The sequence below is a fragment of the Pochonia chlamydosporia genome, chromosome 4 (genome assembly GCF_001653235.2).
Source record: "Pochonia chlamydosporia 170 chromosome 4, whole genome shotgun sequence".
Classification (NCBI taxonomy): Eukaryota; Fungi; Ascomycota; class Sordariomycetes; order Hypocreales; family Clavicipitaceae; genus Pochonia; species Pochonia chlamydosporia.
In genome coordinates, this window is record NC_035793.1 from 4,382,064 (window position 1) to 4,401,822 (window position 19,759).

General features: G+C 48.2%; 5 protein-coding genes across 5 annotated transcripts; 1 reads left to right on the plus strand and 4 right to left on the minus strand.

Annotated features, from left to right (window-relative positions):
• Positions 1-6,951: 6,951 nt before the first annotated feature.
• VFPPC_08694 (vacuolar iron transporter Ccc1) lies at positions 6,952-7,737 on the minus strand (the record flags this gene model as incomplete). Its single annotated transcript, XM_018287359.1, has 1 exon — positions 6,952-7,737. The coding sequence occupies one exon, from the start codon at positions 7,735-7,737 to the stop codon at positions 6,952-6,954; it is 786 nt and encodes a 261-aa protein (XP_018144343.1).
• Positions 7,738-8,790: 1,053 nt separating this feature from the next.
• Positions 8,791-10,022, minus strand: VFPPC_08695 (phosphoesterase family; the record flags this gene model as incomplete). The annotated part of the gene is made up of 2 exons (XM_018287360.1): positions 8,791-9,815; positions 9,872-10,022. The coding sequence occupies 2 exons, from the start codon at positions 10,020-10,022 to the stop codon at positions 8,791-8,793; spliced, it is 1,176 nt and encodes a 391-aa protein (XP_018144344.1).
• Positions 10,023-11,054: 1,032 nt separating this feature from the next.
• Positions 11,055-11,983, plus strand: VFPPC_08696 (protein kinase-like protein; the record flags this gene model as incomplete). The annotated part of the gene is made up of 3 exons (XM_018287361.1): positions 11,055-11,435; positions 11,493-11,534; positions 11,669-11,983. The coding sequence occupies 3 exons, from the start codon at positions 11,055-11,057 to the stop codon at positions 11,981-11,983; spliced, it is 738 nt and encodes a 245-aa protein (XP_018144345.1).
• Positions 11,984-12,497: 514 nt separating this feature from the next.
• On the minus strand, positions 12,498-14,185 carry VFPPC_14457 (major facilitator superfamily domain-containing protein; the record flags this gene model as incomplete). The annotated part of the gene is made up of 3 exons (XM_018292226.1): positions 12,498-13,768; positions 13,817-13,919; positions 13,967-14,185. The coding sequence occupies 3 exons, from the start codon at positions 14,183-14,185 to the stop codon at positions 12,498-12,500; spliced, it is 1,593 nt and encodes a 530-aa protein (XP_018144346.1).
• A 1,698-nt stretch (positions 14,186-15,883) lies between these two features.
• VFPPC_08697 (sulfatase domain-containing protein) lies at positions 15,884-18,589 on the minus strand (the record flags this gene model as incomplete). The annotated part of the gene is made up of 1 exon (XM_018287362.1): positions 15,884-18,589. One exon carries the CDS (start codon positions 18,587-18,589, stop codon positions 15,884-15,886), a length of 2,706 nt encoding a protein of 901 aa, XP_018144347.1.
• Positions 18,590-19,759: the final 1,170 nt, after the last annotated feature.

The window sequence follows — 19,759 nt, forward strand, 5'->3', positions numbered from 1 at the left end:
CATTCAACAACGCCGTAAGATTCGCTCTCCCAAGTACCTTTTGTGTCTCTAGTTGGCTGTTCTTATACATCCAACATCTGGGGAGCCCATGGGTAGCATTTTGTCATCCTTCGATATAGGCACACTTTAGATTCATTAATGCTAGAATTACTTGTCGCGGGCCTGCCAATGCTTGCATTGCTGCTTGGTTGTCTGTATATATCCCGACCACACCTCATTCGTTGTCGGCGCTCTTGTCGTCGAGACTCATCAGTATCGCTATTCGTATTCATGGTATCGAACCTAACAGGAGAGCAATAAACATCTGCGAGATATTATAGATTAGAGCAAACATTAATAACGACGGACTAAATATCCTTTCTCGAAAGTGTCCCTGAGCTGTGGCTGCTTTAACCTGAGTAGTTTCTAAGCCGAGGTTCCGAGATAAAAGGTGGAGGATGGCACTAACCTTGCCAGAAACGGGTCAATGACCAAGAAGGGTGAACGCAGTATTAAGATCTGCCGACCTCGACTGCCGTACTTCCTAATGAATCGGAAACCAGGCGCTTAGCGAACATATATACCGGCCTGCCTCGACCCGCCCCGCCAGTTTGAGAACAGTTATATTGAAAAACATCAGCAATGCTCCAGTTGAGAAGCCACTTGAACTAGCAGGGACCCGCAAGTCGAAGCTACAACTGTTAGCATGTTTTGAAACGTTTGTGAATTTTTGTTGCTTTGCGGCCCTTGCCACAGAGAGTGTGTGTCTTATATGGTACGAAGATAGACTCACGGTACCATGCAGAATAGGACCTTGTTCTATCCTTTCGGCCAGGCCGTTGTTGAGTTTGCGCAGTGTCACTGGGTAGGGCAGGTATCCATGCTGCAGGCGGTTCACGGTATGAATGTTTGATCGTTATGCGAAGGCTAGGATTTGGCGCAGAGACCCGGTAATACCTTACTCTAACCAGTAACAAGGCCAAAGTTCTTCGAAATGGACACCGTAGTATGCCAGAACCACTCAAGAAGCTCGACGCTTGGCTAGCTTTGTCTGATCAGTTGTACATAGCTTGAATGACATTGCAAGTTGCTGCTGCTTGAAGGGTCAAAAAGTTTTTGGAGATGGCGTGGTGCCGTGTTGACATAGAGGTTGGAAGTCGGGATTTACAGCCTGTGGAGTTGGAGGTACGCCAACCTACGACTCGTTTCTAGGTTCTTCCGTCACTGGTGCATGTTAAAGATTAGCATACACTCATCAATCTGAACGCGGTTTATCGTGGACAAGTTCCTGACCCAAGAGTCAAGAAGATCGAGACCTGGTCCTAGGGTAGTGTGGTGATTATTGGCATGTGGCCAAGTTGAGTTGATCTGTTTGTTGTCTCCCGTTTCCGAAAGTAGCTTCATGGATTTGGTGTGTAAATTAGACTGTTGGAGAAACTCCGTCATATCTTCACTACGTTCCCATCTGTTGGAAGTCGATGGACTGTCTCAACGAAAGGGCATATCACCCGTTCGGAAAGCGGTACCACTAACGATTACATTGTTAGTCCCAAGTATTGAACAGAAGCACACTTGCAACTCATCGATGCCCTTCTCTGTGACACCTTACACCAAAATTGCCACAATTTGGCTTTCCGTTTTTAAAAGACTTGACGGTGACTTTCGACGGTCCTTGGGAACTCGTTGGCTGAAAGCCGGTGTTTGACCAGTGGTACCCATAGGTCCGCCGGGACTTGGTAGAAAGATCTGTGTCAGTCGTCCTCAACCCGAGACTGGGAACTTTTTGTGCCTTCAAGCTCCTTCTGTAACTTTGACTTGGCATGTGGACCAGCAGNAGGAATCGGGCAAAAGGTGCACATGAGACTACATCGCCAGCACCCGGCGCATGATTCAGGGGGTGTCTTCCACCAAGGATATGTCTATGTTGGTAAGTAGGTAGGCATCTACGGTGTTGCCTAAAGGTCCCTACAGGACTAGCACTACTTCATTGACTCTCAACATCTAAATTGTTTTCTGCCTAACATGACGATTAGACGAATAATACATATTCCAGAGCTGGTTCATACTGGATGTAAAGTTCTCGCCTACATGAACATGGCAACTGTGCAGCAACAAGTGTCCCCATTTGCGGGGAAGTTTATATCATCTGTGATCTTGTCCATGCCAATCAATCTAGTTCGGTTCCCTTCCATGGTATCCCTACTAACTGACAACCCATACATGAAGAAGATTAGGTGTCTTATTGGGGACGCCTCGCCGCAAGATAGAGCGTCAGGTCACGCCACCGATGTTCGACTACTCTCGTCCACCAACATCAGACATTTCATCTCGCTTACTAAAGACTGTCAGCCCAAAAAGCAAGGTCATAAATACGTCCAAATCCCAAGGGATGTTTCACTCGTTCATAGCTAAGTGGATAAAAATAATCGACCGTGGAAGTTTGAGACAAAAATATATCTTCTCACGCGGTTCGTCCAACGGCCGAAGCTAGGCTACGTATCCAAATTCCCGAACCAAAAGATACTGCTGTTGGTTCTGCCTCATTTGCGGTGGACTCTGTTCCCGGTCTCGTCTGGCGTCGTGACTCTTACGACTTGGCTCGTAAACAGTTTTAAGGCTTCCAGACACCGGATGATTCGAAAAGCATATTGCCTCTAGACATTTATGAGAGACCTGGTGATGCCGGCCCAAAGCGAAGCGGACAAGGAACACAGCGAGTGGGAAAGGTGGCGACTCATCTGCGGCTAGTTTCCCCAAAGCAATGCCCAAAACCGATGCCATTCCAAAAGTTGGCATTTGCCAACGGATTGTTAAGCACCGGTAGCTATCCAGGGCTCTCATGAAAGACAAAGTTGGTCGGAGTAATCCAAAGAAGTTTGCGCTATCAGTTCTCAATGAGTTGGTGCAGGTGTATCACGACTGTTCTACAAAGCCACGTGGAAAGCCTTTCACATGTCTTCGCAGTATCTTCTTAAGTGCCCAACTATAACTATTTCCAAGTTGCAGCTACAGCCACAGCCACCAGTTCAGAATATTTAAAGGCAGGCAGACATGGAAATAGTTTCCACGCTAGTTATGCCAGCCCTAATGTTATCTGTAGCGAATCTGTAAGTCTAAGCACCAAATTTTGTAGCCTTAGGGAGCAACAAGCATATTAGTCCCTTTTCAAGAATGCTTTCAAGAGTTTCCCTCTTACATTTTGTAGGAGGACCGACTAGGGATACAACTTAACCCTAAGGTAACCTTTCTTGCATACTAGACAAGCAACTTCTTGTGCAGAAGACAGATCCAAAGCTATTTAGCCCTCGTGAATACCAAGATACGACGAGGAATGTTCGTGAAGGCAGTAGCCTAAAGGCCAAAGTGGGCTTTGGGTCACCAAAGCGTAAATTTACCTTTGGGCGAGACTTCGGGGGGGACGACAAGACTCTAGTATTGAAACACCAGACATGCAGGTCTCTGGGCATGGGGCGCTGTATTAGTTGACTTGATGGTTGGCGTTGGCTGTTCAATCGACCAGACTCCTGGTGGCTGCCCGGGTGGCCATCATTTTTCCACTTAACCTCCGATGCTCTGAGCCAAACGAAACTTATGCCCTAGGAATTTGGGTGGCAAATTGCCACATGCAGAGCACATTCGGCCGAGTACTCTCTACTGCTTTGTCCAATGTTGTTGCAGATCATCTTGCATGAACTACCAAAGTTGGTACAGGTTGGCGCTCAGGGAGATGGTCACTGACTCAAATTTGCCGAATGGGTTCCAAGGTGAGTATGCTGTGGCCAGGATGCGATCTGATCGGAACGTGTCAAGCGTAATAAGCATAATTTTACTGTCTCACCTTCCTGCAGTTACATTGGTGATCTGGCTAGTGCAGTGGCGGTGCGACTTGGTGAGTATTCATGTGGGCAGCAATTATAAAATTGGATATTCAATCTAATCGAGTGGCTTCTCCAATCAGCAGGACTTACCGTGAAGCCAAATGTCACGGCACCGCAATGGAGGCACCGATTAGCTTTGGCTTGATCGGTGAAGACCATGAGTGGAGTGTCGATAGGTCATTTTAATCTATTTGATTGTGGCTCATGTAGTATCTGACTCCTTGATATTCCCAGAACTCGTCTGACCTTTGCTGCAGGTGCCAAGATGCCTCCTAACTTCAATAACTTCGAGATAGGCTAGAGAATCCATGCTTTTCTGTGAGAATGGTGGACAAAGTGCCATGATAGCGCACCTACTCACCTCCTTCTGATAAAACTTTCGCTTCATGACAAGTAACTTATGGTTAAAATACGCCAGGAACGCCACAACAAGGCTATTGCCCCCGTCCCAGTTATCGGCGCCTCCAATGTCACCCAAAGTCGACTCGGATTCACTTTAGTTATGAAGCCAATTGAAGGTGAGTGTGTCAGCGTATTAATCGTAAGGAGGAGACACTTTCCTTCTAAGAATCCATGTGTTGGCTCGATACACCCTCGTCATAATTAGGGACAACCCAACTCATCAACCCTTTAACACCCGGATCTCCGGCGGCAGATTCCTACCATCTTAGCATGCAGTTTCCTTTTCAGTCTTCCTAGTACGGCTCCAACCTGTTGTATAGTAACCCGAGAAACCAGGCGGCAGACATCATGGCCTCCAATACAGCAAACTCAACCATCACCGTCGCTGAATTATCAGCAATGCACCACGATCTTGCAGGTCAAAATGCCGCACTAGCGGGTATATGTACAATTAATGCCTTGGCCGGTAAGGATATTTGCTCTTTCCATCCATTTGCCTACATGTACACTACCGCCTTGGGTATATGTAGTGAATCACCATACCAACTAACATCCCTTTAGTTCTTACTATTGTTTGTCGGACCGTGGTGCGATATCTTACCATGGCAAGTTTCCGTGACGATGACTACCTAATGATTGTCGCTGGAGTTGGTACATCCCGTATTCGCAGTTAGCCACCCGTATTCTGACACCCACCAGGTATTAGTTGTCTTTAACTGGGCCGGAGAAATCGGCTTCAACCTTGTATATAACGAGAGGTATATTTGGATGGACGAAAGTGTCAAGATGAAAAGACTCGAAAAAACGGTGAGCCTGATTCTACGTAACCCAATAAAGCTAGCTAACTTTGGTAAAGTTCTACCTTATTCGCGAAGCCTACGTCATCGTCTGTACCGTCATCAAAATTTCCATGTGTTGTACCGTTCTCCATTTTGGTATGCTGCATTAAAATAATTTCCTTGGCATCTCTGACATCTTTGTCGCAGTTCCTCCAGCATTTCGAAACTTCCGCCTATGTATATACATTCTCGCGGCTGCCATTATCGGTCTTTGCGTTTCCAACGTCCTTGTGTGGCTCTTTGGATGCCAACCTATCGCAAGCAACTATTTGTTCAATGTAGCACATGAATCATGTGTATATTGGTTTGCTTCTGCTACTTGTGAGTCTTCATCCTCTCCCCTCGGTTTTACTAAGCTAATTAGGTGACCTAGGCTGGATTGTCATCAGCGCGAGCTTTGATATCGCCTTGATTGGTATACCGCTGGTAATTCTGCGCCGTGCAAGGCTGCAACGACATCAGAAATGGGCATTGATTGTGGTTTTTGGGACCATGGTCCTGGGAACAATTTGCATGTGAGAAATCACGCTCACCTATTTGATCTCTTGTTAACGATGACGAAGCCTCTGTCGAATATACATTATTTACAAGATGGAACACAACCAAAAGTTCCACCAAGACCAATTTACCAGACAAGAGGAGATATATAGCAACGCTATCGATTCGATACTAGCTAGTATGGAGATTTTGCTGTATTCTATTGGCGCATCCATGTCAGGTTTGTCACACAAGTCACCCAAAGTTTCTCAGGTTTCTTGCCCTAACATGCCTCAGTCATATCGAAGAAAGTCGTGTCGCTGTTTTCTCGTACAAAAATCAAAACGGAGTCTGCGGAACCACAATTTAAAACGTTTTCCTTCCAGAGAAAAAGGAACTTTCCACTGGACAATGACAATTCCAGTCAAACGGTCCTCGGTCACATCAGCGAAATAGAGTTGGCTGAATTTAGGCAACCCGAGCGAGGAGGCGACCAATCCACAGAATAATATCAAGGTTAGAATGCCGACTGAAATCCCATTCGATCGGGAATGTATGTCATGGTCTAGCGAGCATTTGACGCATGCCAAGTGATCCCAACGAATATCCAAAGCCGAAAAAGAAAGAGAAACAGAACAAGAAATGGAAAATTCAAAGAGCCCCAGAGAGTGATGTGTCACCATTCGTACTATGGCATTGTACCTGGGTACATACTTTGAGGTGCTGAACGTAGACATACATACTTGCAAGATGGTTCACGGCGGACCCGGTGTATAGGATGCAATCGCTGCGCGCCTCCCGATCAAAAATGGATTTGACCACATCTACATGGCATAAGTCATTGAGTAATCCTGCTGTATGCTAAAGGTAAGCTGGCCTATGGCTATGGGGTCGGAGCCGGCACGACTACATCCAGACTAGGAGTTCCGTGCCTTAGCATTGCGATTCTAAAGGATATAACGGAGTCAGCTGCTATGGTTGCTTCACTTCACTATATCCCGACATCCCTCTATCGCAGATACATACACTGGGTGTGATTTAAGTTATATCTCTCGGATTTTGGTCAATTCCTGGGCAGACGCCGAATAGTGTGCCAACCCAGTCGCGGTTGGCACAGTACTTAGAGACAATATATACAAGCCAGCGTGTGAGTGAGGATAGCGAGCTTCTTTTACGTTGTCAATGCAACTTTTGTAGTAATCCAAAATGCAGTGGTAATAGGAAGATGTACTTCACTAGCAGAACATGCAATCTCATCAAATATTCATTGCATCAAACTCCGATTTCGGTAAGCAAAGTGTACTAAGCAAAATTTCCTTTTACAAAGTGAACAAGCAAGGAGCTTGCAGAGTTTATGCGATGGCAAATACGTAGATTTATTGCGTGGTAGAATCTCTTTCGATCAAGTAAACGCAGAGCATTGCCGCTCCAGCAGCTAGGCTTCCCAACGCCAACATCTGCGCTCCTTTCCAAATATGTCTCTTCCAATTTCTCGAATCCCCTGTGAGAACCCAGCTCTTCCCTGCACCAAAGCCCAATAAGGCGATTGAACACATAACCACACTCCACGTCAACGCCAGTCTCACAGAAGCGAGTGCAAAGTAAGGCAGAAGCGGGATGATTCCTCCCACAACATATCCTAGCGATATGGAAAGCCCCGACGCTATGGGTGAGATGAAAGTCGCCTCTTCAGCTGCCCACTCCGTGCTTGACTCAATACACGAGTGTTGTAACTGCTCCTGGAGCCGCAGTAGGAGAGCATGAACCTCATGTGAATGAGTTGGCAGAGCGATGATGGCGTCCAGCAAAGCTAACACACCCGAGCTTTGATCAGCAGTATGGCCCGTAGCCTCACTCTCATATAATTCTTTTATTCCATCCTCTCTCAGCATACGGTGAAGTTCTTCATTCATCCCATCTTCGTTATTCTTATTGGGACTTGGCGGCGGTATTGCCTCATCAACCGCAGAGAGATAACCCCCAATGCCCATGCTAATGCTTCCTGCGCATAGTTCCGCAACTCCAGCGTAAATGACTGTTTGCACTCGCCCGAGGGAGCTGAGACCTGCAGTTAGTGCAAAGGGAACAGTTACTCCATCTGCGAACCCTATCGTAAAGTCGGATAGAAAGCGTTTAAGACGATGGTTCCGAGCTTTTGACATGTTGTATGGAAGACTTTAGCACATCGGCTGCCTTCCCTGGGATCTTGCCGGGGCTTTTGTTTTTGGGCTGTTGAGGATTGTTAGAAAGGAGTGCAAGTTAATGGTGGGAGTCCCCGAATCTCTCGAAGACCTCCTGTTTTCGAGTTCGACCAAGGTGAAACTCAGTTACCCCCACGATAGCCTTGCTTAGGGGAATGCATTCACGAGACGTTGTCAGCCGGTATTATTGACGAATGGCCATGGTGATGTAACTAACGTCTACAACTATTGTGTACATTGTGACCATCCTCGACGAGATACCAAGTTCAATCCCAATATCGCAACTTCAGCTCACGCTACCAGACTACCGCCATACTACCGGGCCGGATCACCGGTTAATTCAGGAAAAGGTAACATTGTTAGGTGAGTTTGCAACCTCGCTTAGAGTTTCCGGCTTCTGTACCGAAGTATGAGACAAACTGTGTTAGTCGTGGACAGGGTCACACTCCCGACAAGCCATTCATATCCTCCAGCAACTTTGCACTACGGTCACTACCGGTCACATAAACAACACTAAGCCTTATTCTATTGTTCCTTAAGAACACCAATGGACCTTTTGTTGTTGCCACAGGGTTGTGAATCAAGCGGAAGATCAACGTGGGGGTGCCGATCCCGACTATGCGGGGGATTCAAGCTGCCATCTTGACCGTGTTCAAGCCCATTCTTGATCTCGTTGGTCAAACACGCCGACGGATGTGATAGCCCCCGGCTCGCTAGTCTTCCCCGTTCGGCACAGTAGACGAAGCAGTAACGCAGTTGTTTTAAGCGAGATTTAGCACTATCCATAAATACACATCTGAATCAATTACCACCATCACCATTGGTGGAAATTTTCCTATTCCCCGTTTGCCTACCACATCAACCACGATCCTTCCACTGAGCTTAACCATTTACAGAACCGAAGTTGCAAGCGGCAGTCCCTATGCTTGGTGTATCTCGTGGGCAGCAACCCAAGCGATATGCAGGCGAATCCACCAAGGTAACATTCTGGCCGTAATTGATTCAGCCGCTTCCTCACGGCTTATATCCCGGTGGAGGATTACGGTCATCCGCAACCTTGATCGAGTCCTTGTAGTATGTAGGCGCCTTACTGTTAGCCCAAGTATCTCTGATAGATTGCAAGATTGGGCGTCCAGACACAGGGTTGTTGAGGTCAAGGTTAGGCTTCGGGATTTGCTTATTCTTGCTGTGAGAGTGAAAGTAGCCCGCGTAGGACCCGTTCCAGAGGTATCGCTTGAACTCGGAGTTGGAATCCCACGCCCTGAGTTTATCGCCCGTTTTATCGGCAATCCACTTGAAGACATTCGCCCCCACGTCCCAACGGCCAAGGGTTGGTAATCCCCAGTTTGCTGAAACGGTGGCAATTTGGGAGTAGTGGTTGTAGAAGTTGTTATCCGAAGTGCCAATCAACTCTGAGGGAATGACGTCCCCAAGCAAGATTCCCAGAACTTTATTCCGTCCCTCATATGTGTCAGTCTCATCCCAGGTGATGAGAACTAGCGTATTATTTGTGAAGTTTGGGTTCTTTAAGAGAGGCTCCAGGAAGTAGCGACACCAGCGACCCGATGTCCTCACATCTGTGTCATGCCCATCCGAAGTCATGTTGGGGGTGATGAAGAACCACTGGGGCAGCTTATTCGCTTGCAGGTCCTTATGGAACTCGGAGCGGCGCGTATCAGTCAGGGACATGTTTTTGACTTGGGCCAGCCGCGAGGGGACCTTGGTGACACTCTCGTGTAGGATGGCAGGATTATGTTTGCGCACATAGTCGTTTCTTCCGTTTTTAGGATTGTGGTACTCCCCGCCTTGGAAGCCGGTATATGGCATATCTTCCATATAGTGCGCCCAAGAGATATTCTTAGACTCAAGAAGGTCAATGACGGTGGACACATTGCGAGGTGCAATCATGTCGTCGTCATCGTCGTCCATGCCAAAATAGTCACCAGTGATACTGGCCATGTAGTTACCCATGGATGGATGAGTGGCAGCCACGTAGTTGGTCAGTGAGATGCCTCTCTGTCGAAACCATTTGAAGTTGGCTTGATGTGATATGTCAGCCATTTTGTCACCAGTTAGATGGTCTGAATGTACATACAGTCACCATACGACTTGTCATAGTCCTGGTTCTCAAAGAAAATGATGGCGATGCGGTCAAACGCCTTTCCTGGAACGCTGCTAGTAGCAACAGTTCCTGCAGCAACCTGGCTTACAGCCGCCAGTAGAGCTGTAGCTGTTACGAGCATCATCCTTGCCAAAGAAAAAGTTGATCGTGTTCGAGTATTGTCAAGGCGAATCGCAAGATGGTGCTAGTTTAGCCAATGGGTAGTAGCGACAAGACATGTCCAGAAAGAGGTGGTAAGTGAGTCGGAACAAAGATCATATAAGATCATATATACACGCAACAGCTGGCCCATCACTGTAATTGGGTACAAGCAATCTGAGTCGATCCCTCGGTGTCAAAATTGGGGGCACTGGGTTGGGATCTCTCATTGTAACCCTGAGAGTTGCCCCCACCGCCGGATTTGCCGGTAGTATCTTCTAAGCCTGATCTCGTTTAGTTTAGTGTGATTCTTCGTAGCGATGTCGTTACTACAATAGAACTGTCTTGGAGATCAATACGTTTGAACCATGATATGTCTCCCTCTACTAGAACCGTCGGGAGCAAGGTTTGGCCATGTCGGGTAAGTTTAGACTCACAAGGGTCTAATATCTTGAGAGACGTAGTAACGACTTGTAAAATATTAGTGAAAGGGTCATTTTGGGTTTAAACCGCGGTCTGACGAGTATTGTCATGTCCACGAAAGCAACCACATGGTTCAGCTATTGCACTGTGGTTAATTACTTCGACCGAGCAAGAATAATTGATCATTCATTCCAATTATATGGATAGCAAAAATTCGTCGTTATTAGTTTGGCATCCTCCTCCGGGCGCCGACTAGTGGGGGTAGCAGCCATTTGATGTCGACTGGCTCATTGTATCAAATCCGAGACTATGATGCAGGGCACTGTGCCTCATCGACCCTGTGCTTCAATGTTATCACCTCAACTGGCCACTCGGCGCGTCGTGGCGCGACATCTGGAACCTTGAATCTATTGGCTCTTGCTCGCTTGTCTAAAACTGTCTGTGCTTGCGAGATGTCTAAGATGCCTCTGCTGGTTGACATGAAGGCTTGCTCAGACAATGTCGCTGGCACACAAGTAGCTCTCTCTTGTCACGTCAAAACTCGATACACATAAGCTTATGCGCACACATTTTTGCCAGCACAGCAACTGTCAATATGCATCCTTATGAATCGAACCCGCATAACATCCCCCAGTCTGATCTGTATTCGGATATACCGCTCTATGGCAGGTACTGTCCGAGCCCAGAAGACTTTCATGTAGATGTCCAGCACGTCAACTCTAGCTCTGAAGAGTCTCTACGATATTGGGCTACAGTTGTGGAACTTTGTACGGAATCAAACATGATTTTCCCCGCAGACGCAGACCAAGGTCGCGATGTTTTTGCCGTTGGCAGTGTCATTGTCAAGTCAAGTCACCGACATCAAGAGGACAAGATTGACTACTCATACGCCGATGCCAACGAAGTCCAAGCCATCGCTATTGCCAGGAGCGTCCTAAAGGGAGTCAAGGTGCCGGATATATATTTCTCTGGCAAGGTATAATGCTCTTTTGATCTCCCTGTTCGGAACTGACTCTTACTCACGCGTACTCAGATTGATGGTCGTGCCGTGTTGATCCAAGAGAGACTTCCCGGAGTATGTCTAAACGTTGCGATGCCATACTTATCCGAGGACCAAAAGAAATCCTTCAAATTACAAGCACGGGAGATACTTTGACAGTTGCATTCTATCAAGGCGCCGGACATCCGTCAGCGCCGGACATCCGTCAGCGCCGTGACCATATAGTCCCGGATCCGAACATCCTGACAAACGGCCGCTTGAACCCTCGAGAGGCACACATCCTGCTCTCAGCGAAGCATGACCAGGATATGAGCTTTACGCACAACGACTTTACGCCATCTAACTGCATTGTCAACGACGACAGGATAGTAGGGCTTATTGACTGGGAAGTGGCCGGCTATCTCGGCTGGGAAACAGCTGGGGACGTTCATCGGAAGATTAGATGTCCTCAAAGAGAACATTATGTCCTCGCCAATTTAAGTGAAGGGGAGCTTCAAGATATGATGTGGTGGAATGATCTTTAGGACGACCGCTGCCGTGAGCTTGAGAGTTCTTCTTAACTTGTTTTATGCAGTGGACAAGATTTACTGTCCAGGGGATTAACTGACGTCTGGTCCGTCGCAAGCAGGCATGGACCAGTTGACCCCATGGTCTATAACATGTTTGACAGTACGTACTGGAATGTCTCTTTGCGTGGCATACGTCCCCAATGCATCCAATCTCCATTAATTGAACAAGGAGAGATATTTCACCAGGACAATCAGCAATCACAATATCAGGACTAGGAAAATGGGCATTGGCGTTGGGCCGAGGTACTCGGGACTCAGATATCCAAACCCATCAATAGCGAGAAGAGAATAGATTATACAGATCTGCTCAATCTTGTGGTACAAGTTTCGGGTCAGATATAACTTGCACTATCGCTCTGCATCTCCAGAGCTCTCCCTTTCGCCGGCCAGATATCTTACCTAGCCCAACTTTTGATACAGCCTGCAAAGTACGCATGCACTTACCCACCGTTTTTCCTATACCGTATGTCTAAATAGGGTAAATAAAAAACTTATTCTGCAAATCAGTCAAATCCAGCATCGCAACAGGAACTTCCCTCCTCGTCACACTCCCATCCTCATCCTTATGCTCTACCTCCCCAAACTCAAGTCTCCTCCTCTCATTATCCGTCAACGACTCAGCCCACGCTCTCCTTTCCGCGTTTCTCCTCACCAAAATATGTCGGATGATGAACAAAATCACCGGCGTGCCAACCCAACTAATCACAATCTGGGCAATCCACGCACCATAATACCGAGGCGCATCTCTCGGCACCCAAATCTGCGGTGAAATCAGGTTGGCAACACTATACCCCAGCATGAACATGACATTCCGGGTCAGTTTCTTGGTATACCCTGCCGCAGAGGAAGTAGTCCATCCCAAGGCAATAATGTATGTATTTCCATACGTGTGGCCCGCCAGCAGCAAACACGCCAAGAGACCAAGCTTCTGGTCCCAATTCAATGCGACCATGCCGATGCCACCGGCAATTGCTGGAACGCACCAGATGAAGCCGTGAAATGCCAGGTTCGAAGGCCACCACCGCAGGGCAACCGTGCCGGCAAGACAGATTGCGACTCCGAAACCACCGCCCGCAGCGGCGACGAGGGTTGATCCCAAGCTGTCCACGCCAATCGCCTTTGTAATCAGGTTCTGTTGTCCATAGGTCAAGTTATTGGACATCATGAGTGTGAAGGACTGTAGACAGAATAGCCAAGATACTGGGTCGCGCAGGGTTTCTTGGAATTGCGACTTCTTGAACTGTTTCTGCTCAATGGAGCTCTGACTCGATTCGTGCACGCGCTGGATGACATGTACTTTTTCTTCTAGGGTCAGAAACTTGGCTTGGCTAGGATTATTCGGGTACCAGAACCAGACTACGCCAGATAGCAGCACAGATAGACCACCTGTGACAATCATGAAGAGCTTCCAGGGTAGAATGGAAGATTTACTCCAAAGTAAGCCGTAGGAAATGAATGCAGCGCAGACAGGTGCCGCCGCTGAGGTCGCCCAAAGGAAAGGTTGCAGAAAGGACTGCTCACGGCGGTTAAAGAACATCCCTATTGTCATTTCCATTGCGGGCACGACGACAGATTCGCTGGCACCAAGCAAGAGACGAAGCACCACAAGACCAGCGTATTTTGTGGCCACGCAATGGAGAAAGATGGTGACCCCCCATACGAAGACGAGTGAAGCTACGAATTTGCCGAGGGGAAGCTTTTGCATGGCATAGTGGCCGGGCCATTGAGCTGCGAGGTATCCTGAGTCTGTTAACGTGATGTACCCAGGCAAGGTTGAAGGATACATACCGACGTAGAAGAAGGTGCCGAGATTGTTGTATTCAGCTTTACTTATGCCTGTTTCTTCAAACAAACCTAGAATAGCTGCGTATCCGAGTGTCGACTTATCAATCTACGTGGTGTTAATGGCTCGTCTGGACACGAGAGATGCAAACTTACAAATAAGAGGAGGTTGATGGCCGATAGCAACCCCATCACGTACCAGTAGCATTTTCTTCGTATTTGTGTCTCCCGCTCAGGTGTCAATGGGGGATAGTCTTTTCCATGCTCTTCAAAAATTCGCAGCGTCTCATCGGCGTATTTCTCGGCGATGACTGAGCCACTGATCTTTTCGGGGGGCTGATCCTGCTGGACCTCTGGCACGGTTTGGACACCCATTCTGATTGAGGTCTGAAGGTCGCCGAGTTGCAAGAGTCTATCAGATTAAATTCGTGGGTTAGGGTTACGCTGTCTTGGACATATGAGACCACCTGGTGCTCAGCGGCTTGTCTCTGTCACTGTTCAAGCTCTTGCAGCTTTACAATGCCGTGTATTTATTTATTCTTCAGCGGCTCGCTCCGCAGATAAGCATTCGGCTGTCGCGACACATGGTGGATCTCTTGCGTGATACAACCATCTGGTGGTGACACTGGAACGGGTCCGAAAGGGCGCCGATCTGGCAGCATAATGGTTAAGCGAGGTTAATTGGCTCCGAAGTCGCTAAATATGATGGGAGAGTGGTTGGATTTCATGCTTGACTTGAAGAATGCTATTTAACTTGCGGTGGCCAAGATTTTGTATAAGTTGTGGTGTTATGCTCAGATTTAAGTGGATGATTGCATCTGAGGCGGCCACGATGGTAGATGAGCTTGATGTAACGCAACTGTCTGCCGATAATTAAGAAGCTTTGAACGCCTTGGAAACTTTTAGGGGCGCTTTCATAATACTCTTCCTTTGAGCCGGCGGTCGAACGCCATTGTATAGCGCCAAATTGCCAACACTCTGCCATAATTGCAAGAACACGACTACTTCACCGTCAACTGGAAGTGATAGATGAGACCCTGAACTGATGCTCAACCCCCAAAACAATTCACAATGTCTGCGAAGCGGTGACTATAGAGTCAGTCTGCGTCGGTCCGCACTACAAGTTGACCAAGGTGCCGGCATAGCAGCTAGGTCATGACACCGTAAGTCGCGTGTATTCTACGACGAGAGTAGTCTGCACGCGTTGAGTAAACATAACTGGTGGGCGAATCAGCCATCGCGGGACGCATCTAAGACACTCATCCCGGGCCGTGTATTGCCAAGGATTCAACAAGCGACATGTCATTTTCAGATTGAGATGGTCTCTGTGGGGTTACATGGCAGGAGGTATGTGTTTACATGTAGAGCCGGAGCCATCGCTTATCCCACAAGTTCGTAGTTGGCTATTCTTAGTATCAGTTGACGTATCGTTTGCGTTGCATGCCGAAGTCTTAACCGTGCAAGTACGACGATTTCGCATTGCTTGGCAGGGGCTGACGGTAACATCGACGCTAGGGTCCAAATGGTAGGGAGAGTGTGATGGAACAAGCTCAAAAGTGTTCAATGACACTGTGACGAAGTGTGTCTTTTGTGAAGGGAGTTATCTCTGTTGCATGCGAGTTATATCATACACGCAAAACCTACGTATCTTCGAGAATGGAAGTTCAGGTATTCCATTTATTCTTAGTCCTGGCCTTGACTGGTGGTCAGAGATGAGGAGATGAGGAGATGAGTGACGAAGTAGTCGTAATCGCGTGGACATTTCTCAAGGCTCCAACCCTTTGGGAAGTGCATATATACTTATGTGGCAGATTGACGCATCAACATGAAGAGAGCTCACAGGGGAAGAACTTGCGATTGATGTAAATACTGCGTAAATACTTCCCAAACGGAACAGCCTCATTGTACTCCATACGCCTATCAACACTACTGCCACAGCTTCATCGCAGACAGCAGCATCTATGTAATGCAAAAATTCGCTGAATCTACCGCCAACGCAAGTCTCCCTCCAAGTGTAACCATCGTCAAGCAATCACGTCTATATTACAAAATTATGTACCCAAGTACGCTCGCTCACAGCGCAACGGGATACTCCCTCCTCATGCTCTCGTGTTCTATACCATCGCTCCGTTTCGTGTGACCAGCATCACGTTCCTCAATATCCTCGGCGTACATATCCGCGTATTTACCATAGCGCCACCGCCTGTTATTCTCCTTCACCCACCACCGACACACCACGGCCGCTTCTTTAATCCAGTTTGAAGCTTCTATCCCGTGGTCTTTCTCTAAAATAATCTGCATGGCGTCCATGTCAAATGATATGATGCGTTTCTTCCCCTTTGGATCCTGATCTAGGTCGACGAAGCGCCACTCGTTGTCGCTGTCAAGTGGTACGACGAGATGCCATGCAGGGTGACGGGCATCACGTACGGATACCATTGTGCCGCCGGGGTTGGTCACTGTGAATTGCCAATCTCCTTGCCCGGTCGCTTCGGAGAACTTCTTCAAGGGACGGAGTAATGATTGGCCTTCGAGGTTGGCGAGCAGGTCATGCGCTGCGGTTTGAGCGGGCTTGGACAACGAGCCTGATTCGATGAGCAGGTCTAGGAGAGTCGGGATAACTGTCAGTGTGGTAACTGCGTCGTCGATTTTGATCGGTGGGAGATTCGGATGCGAGAATACAAGCGGCACTTCGTAGCTAATCGTTTCGGGGTTGTTGTACGTTGCAACGCCGCCTTCAGCAACCGGTGTTCCATGATCGCCAGTTATAATCACCATCGTCTCATTAGCAACACCTTCTTCCTCCAGGATCGTAAGGATTTTCTCCAACCACCGATCTTGGTATCTTATGCAATTGAGATAATGGGACAAGTGATCCAGTTCGCCTGACTCCGCCAGCGGGATATACGTCTCTGACTCAGGAACCCCCCAAGCGTGGTGAGTCGTGCTCGTCAAGTGGGACAGAAAAACACGCTCTTCTGACGTATTGGCAGTTCGGAAAGCATCGCGGATGTAATCCTCGAGAGACACTTCCGGTATACTAAAGTAGTTCGTCTCGGCCATTTCCTGTTTACCAAACTTTGCCCTCGAGCTCTGCAGGTACTCCCTGGTAATGAAGTCTTCTTCGGAGAAGCCCATGGTCGACATGAGAGGTCCCTGGTAGTCAAACGTACCGGTGGCGGATTGCATGAACATGGAACGCCATGGGAAACGAGCGAATTCCTGAGCGTTGCCGGTAGAGTTGTTGTCCAAGGAGTTGAGGGCTTTTAAAATATGTGGCAGACAGGGTTGGTAGAAATGGTTCTTAAACTCAACATTGAAGTCTGCAGCCACGGGCGCCAGTCCGCACAAGGTAGCGACCAAGCTTTTGAGGGTATAACTGCTTCCGGTGTGTGCGTTGCTTGCGACTATTCCACCGCGGGGGTTGCGTTGGTCGTGCTGAAACCCATCTTCGTAGTCGCCGGTGAGGAAGTTGGCCGTGGAGGTAAGAGTAGAGAGCATCTTTTCAGCTTCAGGTGGTATTGTATTATTCGCATAGGATTTTGCCAGGGTATCCCAGATGAATCCATCCTTCTTTATGGGAAACACATCTCTTCTTGTTGACTCCAAGACAAGAACGATGACATGACGAATTGGTACGTCGTGGAGTCTGTTACGCAGGTCTGAGACGAGGTCGTCGTCGAGATTCGAAATCTTCAAGGGGTCGGCCGCCGCGTCATAGTGTGTTTTGTTCTCCATGTACCAGTCCTCGAATCCTAAGAGCCGGTCATTTTTTGGAAGCCACGGAAGAGGTATCGGTTCGGCGAGGGCAGTGACATTCTCCCAGGCGATGTCTGTTGGAGTAAGATGCAAGTTGGAAAGCGCCGACTTCTTTGCAACATCGGCAATCGGCAGCAATGGCAGAGTCCAGGACAAGCTAATTAGCGAGTTTGTAGACGGCCGAAAGACAGTTGAGGCTATTAAGGCGACAAGTCCTATACATGTGATTATGTGCTTTGCACCCCATTGCTGTTTCGATGCATTCTGTTGTTCGTGGCCGTCGTCAGTTTCCTCGTAATCCGAGATGTCGAGGACGGGTGCGTCGATAAAAGGTGCGTCCTCTAAATCTGAGTCCTGGTCGTCCTTTTCCGCCAGTTGGTCGAAACTCCCTGATCTTCTGAGCAACGTCCTTGTTTTGCAAAAGGAAATCGGTCGGTATAGTACATCCAGTGCAATGGTAGCCATGGAATATGACACCTCTGCCAGTGCCCTACCCACGATGAGTACAAACACGATAACCGCTGTAAATGATAGCAATGCCCCCGGTAGCATTGGCCACCAGGACGGATCCAGCACTACGGCAATGTTCCGCCATTGGATGTCCGAGCCTGACATAAGATAGAATGATATACTCATGCCAGCCATGCTCAGCACAGTCCCGGCAATGGCGAAACTAGCAATCGTGGCCGCTGTCCTCACTAGTGCGATCTGTCTGCAGTCGAGCAGTAGTCGATAGAGGAGCAGCAGGGCAACATCCTGATACAAAAGCGATGGGCCCCATGCTATCGTACTTTTCGATTGCAATGACTGTAGATGTAGGTATATCCGAATGACCTTGGAGCTAAAAATTGCGGTGAATATCGTTGAGAAGGCGAGTTTTGACGTTGACTGATCGCGACATCTCAAAGATGCCTTGCTTCGGGGCGAAACGGGGTTAAAGTTTCGAGCATATCGTATCAGCCACGACGTTACATGGTGCCGAATAGATCCCCCTGCTTGATGTGTTTGCGCTGCTGTCATCTCCACAGCAAGGCGAGCGACAAAATCCGCAGCTGTTGAAAGATTGATGATAGAGAATATTTATGGAGCCATAGCTTGGTTATAAGAGTCCTCCCAGAAGGCCAGCTGGTTAGAGAATGCGTGATAGCAGAGCGATCTGCAGAATGTTAGCACCAGACCCAAATATACGAGATTTAGCTCTTTTTCTTCTCCACCATCGGACTTTGTCTTCTTTACCTAGGTACTTGATCCAACTCGGGCTCGTACAAGATCAGGAATGGTTGTGGGAGGGCAACAAAGCGAGATACGTGTCGAGTTTGGGGAAGGACTTGGTTGACCTTTTATTATTCGTGACACATCTCCATCCTTCCATACGGGATATCCTTGGCGATCGTCGCTCGCTGAACCAAACATCAGCCAAGATTGTCTGACAGGTACCCACCATCTGCATGGCTATGTTAAGAAATGCGACCGTCTTCTCCGCCTTTAATGGACAATGGATAGCCATAGCCGCCTTGCCTGGTACCTTTCGTACGGAGTACCTTTGTGGCAATGCATCAAAGCGCACCCAATATTGCATGCCGTCGAACCAACAGCACACTTTGACAAAGGGCCAACGACAAGCCTTGTCTGCGCTCAGGGGTTCCCTTTCATGCAGGTCAACCCGGATGGTGCCTGGCTTGTGATGGCTCACGTATCACCACATGAAGAAAAATTGAAATGTACGCGCGTATAGGACCTTCTTTTGTGACACGGGCCGGTGAACATGGACGGGCGCTTCGGGATTGAGATTGGATGCGCAGGAGGGCATTGTACAACGTGGGAATTGAGACACATCTGCATCCCATCTTATTGTCCGTAATCAGGGAAACGCCGTTCGAAACCGGTATGGTTGCAATCTTTGACTGCAGAACATGGTTCATGACGCATAGTAAGCTGGAAGAGAAGGGGGATTGTACGAGGCTTCGGGAGCCGTCCGTGAGAGAAAACCGGATGGCACCAACCGAAAAGCGGGCTGACTTTGACTCGTCCGCGTCTCATGCCTGTCGATCAATGGGGAAGACGAGTTTCGTTCTTCAACCCTGTCGGGCGCTAAGCTGAGACGAGTAAATGAGCACATGCTTGTGGTTGGGGGCTGGGTTGTTGGAGGAATAAGCTTGTTACGGGTGGCGGAACGTTCGGCCAATGTTG